We start from the raw sequence: 12,447 nt of genomic DNA on the forward strand, positions 1-12,447 counted from the left end.
TTCAAAGAACAAGCTGAAATAGTCACATTTGTCCAACTATATATAAATTACATACACAAATGATGCCACCGAACTGGTTAGAGCTTTATTCACAGAAGAAGTGAATAAGCTGAAGAAGCTATTCAGCGAAGCAGAAAGTGGTCCTAAGCCCAAGTGGTGCATGCATTGCTTTCAAGAAGAAATAAAAGCTTTGAATAATAACATATACAAAATAATGTTTGAAACCTACAAAAATTGCTTTAAAGCATTTTAAGTAATGGGAATAAACAAAAACAGCTTTGTGCAGAATGCAAAATGTTTTATCTAATTTACGGACTTCTGCATGCCCAGTGAAGAGGTCTCAGGTCTCTGCTGTACCAAGCGTCTCACATACATGAGGGGGAGGAACACAGTCTAGATAAGAACTTCAGTCAAATGGAACAACTGCTCTCTGTGTTGTAATCCTAGCAAACGTAACATTTAACCCTTGGTCACTCCCCGCGTTTCTTCCATTAAGCGGCTGGTCGTTGACCTGCGTTTGCCAACGCGCACGGCGCTTTCCAAGGCAGGCTCCCGTGAACCTGTCTGCGATTTGAATGCACACAGATGAACACACTCCCTTTCCAAAGTGCCACTAGGCACTCCTTCTCCTTCATGGGAGGACAAGTGAGGATTATCTTAAACAAAAGGAAAAAAAAGGGGGTGGGGAATGGTTTCTAAGGGCAAAGCCACTTTACCAGAGGCATGACAGAAAGCAGATTTTCAGCTGACTGACGACACTGAGCCTGTGCCCAAATCCCATGTCAGCTGCTACAACTTGATTCAAATCATTAACTGCTGGCCCCTTACAAAATCGCTGCCTCCCATAGAGAGCTGCTCTGATGGAGCCTGGAGAAACCTGTCTTTCCTGAGGACCTTGATTGTTCAAGAAACAGCTTCTACTTGGAGGGTGCTACTCAATGCATGTGGTGAGCCTAACATCTAAATCCAAGTCCACACTTTGCTGGTGCATGTTTTAGAGGGTATTGCAGTGCAGTGATATTTGCTAACATATTTTTAACTGCCTGTCAAAAGAATGATTTGCTCAGAGAGTGATCCTTTCAAGTGAAACATTAGGCCAAAGATACTAATAAAAAAAGACAAAATAAACATGAATATAAAAATAAAATACAGAAAATTGGCTCTGAATTGTTTACTATGAACTAAATACACAGCAGTTAAAATATAACTGTATTTTCAAGTGGGGATGGCCAATAACTTTCTATTCAGTTGTGTTCGACAAAACACATGTTGCAAATTTACAAAAACATTTTGATTACAAACTTCCTAGATTCCTTGTGACTAACAAAATATATATTGGGATAAAAATTATCAGTTATGGTATGCGTATTTGGCACACCAAGTTATAATAAACCTCCCTGATACAAAAATTCAAGAAAAAAAAAGAATAAGGGGAGGGCTATAGTAATGGCATCTGTTAGATACTGATGACAACCTAAGACAAAAAGATATATATAAAAGAATACTAATAAACATTCATCATGTAGCATCATGTATCTCCTACACTTAAGTTAATCCCAACAAGCATGTGTCCAGTCCAGTCCACAAACAATCATCATTAAATAATAAAGTTAAGACCGAGTTTATCAATGACAGGCTGAAATATACACTTTACAGCTCTTTTTTACAACTTTTCTTAGAACTACATTGGAAATGAATGAGAGAATATATGAGAAAACAGAGAACATACTTACTCTATCTTATGTGCTGTAAGCAATACTCAAGAGTTCAGATGCGCAAAGAGAAAGGAGAAAAGCAGTCTCCAGTTAAAATGAAGCACCCCCGTCCCAACATTACCGCCCCATTGACGACACTGCGCAGCTAGCCAATGAATGGGAAACTTCAGCCATTTCAGCTGGGAAGAGAGAACAGAGACTTGCACACAAATGGTCTAGCAATGAGGAGCAAAAACTTCATAGAGCAGAACACACCCACTCTGTCATTTCTAAAGATGCAAAACAAATTCTACCTCATCCCAGTTATTTTTTGCTGTTAAAAAGTGTACACTAATCAGATTGTAAACATACTCTGTTTATTTAAAAATGCGGCTACACGTATTCCCATGCACATCAACAGTATGGAAGAACAAAGTGCATGATGTTAATGCTCTGTTAAGCCTACTGCTCAAAGTAGTAGAAAGACAGGCCTGAAGATCCAGTGACACTGTTGCCAGCCCAAGTAATGCGCCATGCTGGCAACTCAGTCAAAGCATCATTTTCTTTCTTCCAAAAGTGATATATTCTAATACTGTTGTCAGGTGGAAAAAATAAATAAATAAATAAATAAATATATATATATATATACACACACACACATAAAAAATTAAAAAATCACAAAATTTAATGGGGAGAGGTAAAGAGAAGAAGCCATGGATCATACATTCAAATAAAAATTAACCACTTTTATAATAAAATTTGAGTAAAAAATGTGTTTCATACATTTTTTAGCTTCAAAAACCCAATGTTATTTGTGCATCCCACAAGTGGTGTCCTAGCAACTTTTGTTTAGGGATGCAGCTTGACAAGAACTTCTTCTGGAGGTGAGTCCAATTTAGGAGGCCAAAACTAGCAGTGGCAGCCTTTCTTTTCCTCACCCCTGCAAGACTGACATAGAAAGATGCTGTGCGGGCTCTCCGCTGCCCAGCAGTTTCTTGTATTAGAAGTGAAAATTCTGAAAAGTCAAGATTTCTGTTTACTTTGTTCCTAATCCAGGAGTCAAAAATTTGTTCTCAAAAGAGTAAAAGCCATTCATAAAGTAGGTGATTTCCTCTGCAACAATTATCACACACAAAGGTTTTGGGAAATAACACAGGAAATTCTTATAACAAGCACAAGCTGAGAAGATTCCAAAACACGGTACATAATTACCTTAATCAACCACTCCCTGCTATCATAAAGAAGAGAGATGTGTTTGTTTAAAAGACGGTTTAAAACAAAGACAGGTAGCATTTCAGGCAAGGGTCTATTACTAGGTCCTTATACAAAATAGGAACAGGAAAGCAGAAACAATCTAATCACTTCTCATATCCAAGAGGAGGGGATACAATGATAGAGTGAAGACAAGTTGATTTCCAAAGCCTGTCCCTGAGGTTTCCAGTAGTAAATCAGTGAGGATGAGCATCAGACTAGAGACCTTTATCCCCCACAAGGAGGCAACTCCTTCACTAGGTCAGGGCCTGTGGAGCAGAGAAAATAAAGTGAGGAAAAGAAAAACAGTAACTGAAAGTTTTCACCATCTTGACTCCTCCACAAGGCATGGTGAGACTTCAAGTATAGGCAGAAGGGAGAGGAGGTTACTAATTCAGTTGCTGCCCCTTCCCCATATCTATTAATAGGAAAGGGACGTGAACCACTGACTCCTCCTAGAACTGGTCCTCTGCACACAGACTTGGGGGTTAAACTGAGCTACCTAGGCTGCATTAATAAAAAGATTATGAAGATAATTCTAGAAGCATAAGAAAATGTAAACTCCTGAAGCAACTTCTTCCCAAGTTTTAGTTTCATGTCGTAAGTGGTGGTGCAAGTTATGTAAATATTTATCTCAGCAGGGTGGAGCCTCATAATACACCAGCATTATCTTTTTACTTCACCCTGACTAAAGCACTAAAAAGGTGTAATTAAAATAAGAAGATCTATGCAATTTAGTACAAGCAGCAAGGGGCATCATCAGTGGCAGCACACTGCTTCAGACAGTATCTTTTTTTAAGTTAAGTTCCAATGCTGTTGGGTTTCTGCATCCTCCTTGATTGATAGGCATGGGTGGAGTGTGTTTTGTTTTTTGTGAGTCAAATAAACCAAATCTTGAAAATCTGTGTGAAAAAACTATCACAAAACAAAGTAACTTAAAAGATATTTTTACTAATGTCTTAGTTTCAACAAAATCTGAGTTGAGAGTGAAGGGACAAAGGTAACACTTAGGTATAATTACAATGTTCCACTGTGCAGTCCAAACGTGCTTCAGCCCTTCAGAAAGACCTCTGCTGCTCAAGGAGGTTTACACTCTGCTGTGAAAATTTACAGGTGCATTTAATACCACATGCATAACTAGTCTCTGAAATCAACAGAATCGTTTTTCAGAATCAGCGATAATTAAATAACTCATATTGAAATTAATTCAATTTCAGGATTCTAAACACCTTCAGGGAAAGAAAAATGTCTACTTATATATGTGAAAATGAATATAGGCTCAAGAACTTTCAATTTTCTTGCTTAAGGCTTTGTATTTAGAATCCTGAAATCAAAAAAAAAAGGCAAATTAAAGTTGGCATGCAGCGCAATGCTAGGCTACAGCCAGTATGGACAGAGGGTGGTGTTTCCTAAGACAGTTGAACCCATTCGTGTACCTTGTTGCCATTGAAAGGGGATGTCCTGCACCCAGCCAGGCTTTCCCAACCCTTTCCTTGCACTGGCTCTGGTGCTCATTCGAGCACAGTCAGTTTGCTAAACCATCATAAAACCAACCTGACCCAAAAATGTAAGTTTTCTGCTAGCTGAGTTGGCTTTTTGTGCAGTCAGCCAAGGCCTAGATCCACCACCAGGGAAGGCATGGGATGACACAGCCGGGCAGGAAGAACTTAGGCAGCAACAATCTGCTGGATGCGTTCATATGTAACATGTAACTTTAGCTACCTCCTAACTAAAAGTTGTGAAACCGTAACTTCCCAATACTAGGATTCCCAAACTAGCCATAGACATTCAGCTTTCTTCATTCAGAAGATATGGTCCATGCCTGGAGCATCTTAACCCCCACCTTTCCTAGAGCTGAGGCTATAAAATGGCATAGCAGTTAGAGCATTTACCCCAAACACAGGGAATCCAAGCCCAGTGTCACCAAGAAGGCCCAAACCCACATCTCCCCACCCTGGAAAAGAGCTCTTAGGACTTGGGTTTAGCCTAAATGAGAAGGGACACTTTCTCTCTAAGTTAGGCAAGAGAAGAAAAAGACTTTAAGGCTCCCAGGACAGAGAAAGAAAACAAAATGGAGAAAGCTCTGCAACTCAATTGCCACAAAACTCCATGTAATGTTGTCTTAGGTTCTAATCCTAGAAGACAGAACCATTTATGCAGTTTTTCACAGAACAGTAATGGGATTAAATATCTAAAGAATGACTTGCAGCAGAAGCTAAAACTTAGGACTTCTTCCTCTCAGCTGAGTGCTTCAACAGCTAGGCTACTGCCATATCCCCTTTCCATCCTTTACTCAGTTGCCAAACTTGTCAGCAGCCAGGTAGGAAATGTGGTCCAAAATTCTCTCAGACTGAATCCAGCTCTTCCATTTTCTGAATTAACACTCTAATCAGCAGGCTGTTTGATTTCTTGGGTGGTTGTTTCTTAAAAGTAGAGTCCACTGCATGTTACGAGATGCACAAACATTTCAGTACATGTTAGGTGAGCTCTGAGCTGGCCTTCTCAGAGAGCCTTTGCCAACTTCTGGAACCTTATTCAAGCTTGAACAAGAAACAGAAGATGAAACATGCAGGCTACAGTTTCACCAAATGTTGTTTCACAGTTGGCTTAAACTAATCTTTGCTGGTGCAGCTTCCCATTGGTCCCACTCTCTTCTCCACCTCCAGCTTCTCATTCCCTCTCCCACCCACACGCAAAATTTGTGCAGTCATCTGGATCAGGAAGCCAATAACACTGGAAAACACTACAATAATCAGAATAAAATAAATTATAGTAATAAAAAAGTTTTAAGTTAGAGAAGTCCTCTGACCTGCCTTACAACATGAGAAATTGTACCCTATCACAAGGGAAGGGCTGAAAACATGCAACTGGGATTGGAGGCGGAAGACAGGACCACTTTTTCTAGCAGCACAGGGACCTTGGCTTGGCTGTCTTTTTGAAGCTTGGAGTATCCAACAGACATAGTCTATTTTCTACTGTTGGGAGGAATAGTCCAGTTCTTCCCCTCTCTCAGTTGCAGAGTTCAATGCTCTCCACATTGACCTTCTTTTGACTTCCCAGTTAACTCACTCAGTTTACCAACCTGTCAGAAAACCAACTCAGTAAAATAAGAAAAAGGAAATAGCTTTCTGTCAGTTTAGTGAACTCAAGCAACTCATTGAAGGATCAAGCAATCACAAGCAATCCCTAGAGCCAGTACAAAGGAAGCAGCAGATGGAGGCAGTCAAAAAGTGCGGAAAAAGGTCCTTTCTGTAGCAGCAGGCTGTTAAACAGCAGAGCTGTCCACCTCCCTCAGATCACCTTTGATTGTTCAAGAAACTTTACCACACTCAGTGGCAAACACTGCTTCACAATTTATCTCCCCCCCAACTGCTTGTTCCCACCTCTTGCCCCACCCTGTGCATAGTCAGCGAGTGAGATCAGAGAATCAAATGAGGGGTGAGAAAGGGGAAAAGATCCATGTTTCTCTGCAAATGTATTTTCCCATATAGATCACGGGGCTGCTGCTTAGGGTAGTATGAGGCCCATGCAGAAGGAAAACAACAGGACTTTAGAGAACTTTGAATTTCCTCAGGTTTAAATTCCCTAAAGAGTTCCTTAAAGAGTTCAGATGCTTCCAGGATCAGGCAGAACTTATTTTTCTTTTTTAACGACAGCTTTGGGTTTAAAAAATTTCTTTTGTCCACATCTTTTATTTAGGACTAATTCCTGGCTCTCACCTGCCAATATAGAGCGCTGTATCAGATGTTTTAGACAGCTTTACAAAATGGTAAGACTTCATCATTATCTGTGCTTCACTGGAGCATCACTCTAAATGCCAGAATTAGAACTGAGAATAAAATAAAGCTCTTTGATAGCCTGATACAGTTAAGAACTTATAAGATGGGAGTCCTGCCTTCCAGAAAAGCAGGAGTTGAGAAAATGCACTTCTGCAGCAGCAGAGATCTGGACTGTAAGAAGAAATAGGTAATTCTATCATAGCAGTTACACCATGTGCCAATTTTATCCTTCGAATAGATGAATTGTGCGTTTCTTAGGCAAAATGTTACCACAAGTTTCATTATTAAAAATAATTAGGAGCCTCAAGTTTTATCCCCCCAGAAGTACTGAATCCTGACAATTCAAACTCTATTTAAGAAGAGTTGAAAGTGTTCGGGGGCCTTTCATCATCAAAGCCTGCATAAAGACTACTGGGTAAGAACCAGAAATGAACGGGAGGGCCGGGGGTGGGGGAAATATCATGTGTTAGTATTTAAGTACATATATGATGAAATTAAATATATTCTTTAAAGTATTATATGTGCTCATTAATTCCAAGTTTCCACTGGATAAATTTAAAAAAAAAAAAAAAGAGGGCTAATATTGATGTTGGTAAGCCCCCAAATTTGCAAACAGCAAAGAAAGAATCAAAGTTAGGCCAAAGTCCAAAGCAAGAAACGTCAGAAGTTTAATAATTACTTTAAAGCAAATATTTCACCACTTTCTCAAAGACCTATTGAGCAGAGAAAAATGCATAAATAAGAGTTTTGTGTGTTTTAAAATACTTTAAACCGGAGTATTTTTGAAAACGTTACATTCCAAGCTCCCCAAAGTAAACCTGAAGAAGGGATACACGGTTCAGAAAAATCAGAGGACCGTTGCGGGGGGGGGGGGCAGCACGTCTCCACACGATCCTTCATCGCAGTGAGTGAGTGGAGGCACCGCACCCGAGTTAAAATAAAGACGCCAGAGCGTTTACACGAAGGGGCCTCATTCCGTCGCCCGGGCCCAGCAGCGGGGAGGTGGCTGGCCGGGCCGGGCCCGCCAGCCCCGGCAAGGCGAGGCCGCTATGCCACCCGCGGCAGCAGCCCCCGCCATTTTACCCGCGCCGGCAGCGCGGAGCACATGGCCCCGCCGCCGCCGCCTCCTCGCCTCTCCGGCGCCGCCGAGGCAGGAACGCCCGGCTGCGGGAGGCCGAGCCCCGACAGCGACCCCGGGACCTAGGGGTGCACGGCGGCCACGGAGTACGCGCTTCCAACGAGCAAAAGAAAAACTTACTTTCCTTCAGGGAGATTTTAAGATGCGGGAAGGCATCCACCCGCCGCGCCACCCAAAACTACAGCACCCAGGGGGCCCCGCGGCGGGGCGGCGCCGCTCGGCCCAGGCCCAGGCCCAGGCCCAGGCCCAGGCCCGGGCCCGGGCCCGGGCCCGGGGCCGGCAGGAAACGCGATACATGGCTACGCGTGAAGCACTGCGGACGGGGAAGCAATTTGCTTCAAATTTTTCAAAGCTGCACGGATGTTTGTGGCTTCAGTGGGCTGCCGCCCGGGGAGCGTGCTGAGCAGGGCCGGAGGGGCCGGTGAGGGGCCGCCCCCGGGCTCGCCCAGGCGGGGGTGGGGGGTGGTGGTGGTGGTGGTGGTGGGAAGGAACAAGTTTAAGAAAAAAAAAAAAAAGCTACCATTCATGGATTAATGTTTTTACGATGTAATTTAGGAAACAGAACATCACGCCAAAGTGCAAAGGTAATAGTGCAGTAAGTTAGCTGGATAGTGCTTTGCAAAGGTTAGTTTTGCTTTCATGTCTTCCCAGGGGGGGATACTCCTGCAAATCTTTAAGTATTGAATAGGAGCAACTCTTTTTGGCTTGTGTTATACTGAACTGCCTTCTTTATGAAACCAAAGAGTACTGGCCAACATTTAGTCAAATTTAGCATTACAGTGCTGCAACAATGCTGTTAATGAAGCCAGATTTGATCCCTATGTTTTGTTCTATTTCCCAAGAGTTACAAAGTGACAAATCCACTGTTCTTTGAAATTGAGCTTATGAAACATAGGTTTAATAAATATTGTTCATGTATTTTGGCACACATTTGACTCTCTCTAAAAAGGAAGTCACATGAATAAAATAAGTAGTGCTGATGACTGCAGCAGAATTGCTATTAGAAAAGTCACGTAATACTATGTTTTCCTACTGAACACTAAATATACCATAAACAATCACCTCGGTCTTGACAAAATCTTTCATTTAAGTCCATTCACCTGAAAACTATATAACACTTAACTGAATAAAGATATTTAACTAGAGTGTTATGGAAATTAGGTTTTTCAGCCACCATAACAGGGCCTAACCCTAGGTTCCCGCAGAAAAAGTTCAGAGCCAAATGAAAGCAAATTAAATAATTAAATTTTAATCACGCGCATGCAGTAATTACAGCTCGAGCTGGGTGGCTCTGAAGAGGGACCCCAACAAAAAAAATCCTGGGCAATTATAGTTTTCTCAACTTAAGTTTCCCAGCCCTCACGTAGTAGTTAGACCAATAGTAATTTTTAGGTCTGGGGTCTCCTGCTCCTCATTGGATCTCATTGTTGTTCCTACGTAAGCTGTTTTTCTCCTTATCTTTATTTTTGCGGTCTCTGCTGATGGTTGTACCTTTATTTCTTGTTGGGTCTTGCGGTTGTCTCCCAAGGTCTTATTTTCAAAGTTTTGACGTCTTTCCTTTCAGAGTGGGTGACACAGGAATGCAGACTGCATGTGGCTTCCTTATCTTCCCAGCATGAACCAGCTCTGAGGCACTTTTTTTTTTACTAAACTAAGTAAAGGTTCATTACTTTATCCATGTGCGGCCTAAGGCTTCAGCAAATTTAGCTACTCAAGCTAAGCAAGTTTTATGTAAGTTGTGCTAAGCGGCTATCTCTAGACAGTTTAAATTCACTATTCTTTAACAAGAGGTTTATTTACAGCAAAATGAGAGACCCGAAAGGAGAGCTAGAATTGTCAGTTATATTCCTATGGAGCTGTGGATCCTTTTTTTTTGGATAGTGACTTTTGTGGTTACTACTGTGGTTGCATTCATTTTTGGGGAGCCAGTATGAAATATGCAGTGTGCACTAAAATTCCCTGGCTTTCCCTGGCTATTTTGTACCTTTCTTCATAATTTTCCTGTATAGGTTTAGGCCCATACTAATTGGGTTATCAGTGTAGTTAAGCTACTTTGAATGAGTTAACTTCAGTTCAAAAGGGTCCTTTTCTGAGAGCAGGTCTACACTGTGGCTTTCTGTTGGCCTGCATCAGAGGTGTGATCCTGCCTAGTACAGCTTTTTGGTCAGAAGCCCCTAATACAGACTAAGTTATGCCAGTCAAACTTGCTGTTCTGTGAGTACAGCTGGTTTTGCTTGGAATGGGGAAGCTACGGTTATACTGTGCTGAAGACCTTTGCAGCTTTGTTGTTATGGCAATATCCATACTAGCAACATTTTGCCTGTGTACTGTCAGTACTTGTACATGGGTAAAAGAATGCCTGGGCTAGAGAAGACCATCTACATGAGGGGAATCTAAATACCTCTGAAATTGTTCAAGTGAAACATTTTCACTCCGTAGCTCACAGAATACCAGATACAGTATTCTATTAGTAACATCTAAAATATATGAATATTGGCATGGCAGGATTTGCAAAAGTGCCTATTAAAAATATATTGGAAAAACTGCCTACTAAAAATATAGCTGCTGTCTTTCTATTGTAATAAATTGACTGGGACATAAAAGTAAGCAAATGGATCCAAATAGCAAACCCGTTATATTTCCAAATTTAGTGTTAAGGCAGACCATCTCCCAGCAATGCACAATAAAGAACAATACTGCTGTTAAAGGGTCTTGCAAATGAGTATTAAAACCACACTGAATTTGAGCTTGACATTGCAAATAAAGGCCTCAGCAACGACTGAATTGTTATACCTAGGTTTTGCGATATTTTAAATGTATTTCAGGTAAGCTTACCTGTTAGGTTATTACTTCATAGCGCCAGAATAAAGTATATATGGGGAGGATATGCTTAGAGTCCTCCAGCCATAGGATTTATTCAATTTTACAAGACTGAGGATGATAAAAACGGATCTGCACACGTATGTAGTTGGGAATTGCTTTGAGGGCAGCACGAAGGGGACCCCCAGGGTGGCTGGCGTCCGCACAAACCGATCTCGGTGCGCCCCCCCCCCCCCCCCAAAAAAAAACCCACCCCACCTCAGACCAGACACGGCTTTGCCAGGCGGGCCAGGGCCGGCTTTGAGACACGCGGGCTCTTATTTTATCCGCGGTGGCGGTATTTTTACTCGTGGTCCTTTTGTCGCTTCATTTCTGATTCCCCCCCCTCGCGGCGCGGCCGCCCGTGCCGCCGGACGGCCCCCCAGCCCATGTGCGTGTCACCGCCCGGCTGCCTGCTCCGCCGGCGGAGGGGGAAGGGCGCCTCTCGCATGGAGCCGCTCGGTAAGTGAGGGCAGCGCAGCGCCGGGCCCTGTGATGCAGCACTCGCGTGCGGGCAGGCCCCCCTGCTAGGCGCTGCCTGCGCTGTACACACGGGGCGGCGGAGGCGCGGGGCTTGGCCCCGCTCCATGGAGACCAATGGCATCGCTCCCACCCACCCCCACGGGCCCCGAGCCCGCCGGCACACACAGCCACACGCTTCAGCCCACCATGGCCCCGGCGCCGCCGCTGCGGCCCTCGGCGAGGTGAGTGCGGGCCGCCGGGCTGCTCCGCGGAGGCCGGGCCGACTCCGAGCCTCCGCGGCCGTCGGAGGCGGCCGGGATCGCGACGGCGGGAGCGGGGGTTGCGCGCGTGGCGGGCGGACGGGGACGAAGGGACCGGCGGGCGCTGGTCACCGCGGTGCCCTCCATCGGCTCCCTATTTCCGTCCCCCTCCCCCCTCCCGGTCTCTCCGGGGTTGAGGCGCAGCTTTTCGGTTTACGGGGGGCCCGGGAAAGGAGGGGTGCGCCCGTGTTGGGGGCAGAGCGGCAGTTACGGTTTCATCCGTTATGGCGGTTGGCGGGAGGGGGGCAAGGGCAGCCCGGCGGGGCTTTGCCTGTCGGAGGGGGGGGCGCGTGGCCGCCTGCTCGCGCGCGCGCACGGCCGGTAGGGGTGGGGGCCGGAGTCGGGGGGAGGTGGCGGTAAGTGCAACAACATGGCGGCGCGCTCCTTCCCGCGGAGGGTGGGGGAGGGGAGCCGCGAGCTTCTCCGAGACACGAGTCGTGCCCCCCTCCTCCCCCCCCCCCGCCGGAAACTAGGCGGGTGTGGGGGGGGAAAACTGGCGCTCTATGGTTTTTGCCCAGCGCTAGAGCGGTCGTTCGGAGGCCCGTCCTGCCCTTTCATCAGGCTTTGACGTCATTCCGTTAGCGGGCAGCCAATGGGGAGAGGGCATAGAGGGAGCACGTCAGCAAGGACTTGCGGCCTCTAGTTGCGGCGGTGCCTTGTGGGATATCGGAGGCCTCGCGTCTCGGCAGGAAGGAAAGCGGAGTGGGGGGGCCCGGTGCGGTAGGGCTGTCATGGCGACTAATATCGAGCAGATCTTTCGGTCCTTTGTGGTTAGCAAATTCCGGGAGATCCAGGAAGAGCAGGAGCAGCAGCAACAGCACGGCGGGTAATGAGCCCGCCCGGGGTGGCGGGGAGTGCTTGGGCGGCGGGGGAGGAGACGTAGCCGCGTCCGGGCCTGGGCCTGGGCCTAGCGCGACGGGAGAGGAGGGATGTGCCCGGGGCGG

The 12,447-nt window shown here is 45.2% G+C and overlaps 2 protein-coding genes across 11 annotated transcripts in view; one reads left to right on the forward strand and one right to left on the reverse strand.

Moving 5' to 3' along the window:
• The window catches only part of GART (phosphoribosylglycinamide formyltransferase, phosphoribosylglycinamide synthetase, phosphoribosylaminoimidazole synthetase), a 40,617-nt gene extending 32,368 nt beyond the window's left edge, over positions 1-8,249 (reverse strand). The window contains exon 1 of one of the 2 annotated variants that reach the window (XM_026108518.2): positions 7,983-8,249. The gene's annotated coding sequence lies outside the window, so the exon portion shown is untranslated. Of the gene's footprint in view, positions 1-1,733; positions 1,861-7,982 lie in introns of those variants that run through there. The other variant, XM_026108519.2, reaches the window with a different exon arrangement.
• A 2,837-nt stretch (positions 8,250-11,086) lies between these two features.
• Positions 11,087-12,447, forward strand: part of SON (SON DNA and RNA binding protein) — a 42,953-nt gene continuing 41,592 nt past the window's right edge. For 5 of the 9 annotated variants that reach the window (XR_010392547.1, XM_064524425.1, XM_064524422.1 and 2 more), the window contains exons 1-2: positions 11,087-11,425; positions 12,279-12,329. Coding sequence is in view for 7 of the 9 variants with exons in the window: in XM_064524425.1 (XP_064380495.1) it covers positions 11,319-11,425; positions 12,279-12,329 (158 nt within the window). In the remaining 2 variants the exon portion in view is untranslated. Of the gene's footprint in view, positions 11,426-12,083; positions 12,330-12,447 lie in introns of those variants that run through there. The other 4 variants (XM_026108514.2, XM_064524452.1, XM_064524410.1 and 1 more) reach the window with 3 other exon arrangements.

This window comes from Dromaius novaehollandiae, chromosome 1, assembly GCF_036370855.1.
Source record: "Dromaius novaehollandiae isolate bDroNov1 chromosome 1, bDroNov1.hap1, whole genome shotgun sequence".
In the NCBI taxonomy this organism is placed as follows: Eukaryota; Metazoa; Chordata; class Aves; order Casuariiformes; family Dromaiidae; genus Dromaius; species Dromaius novaehollandiae.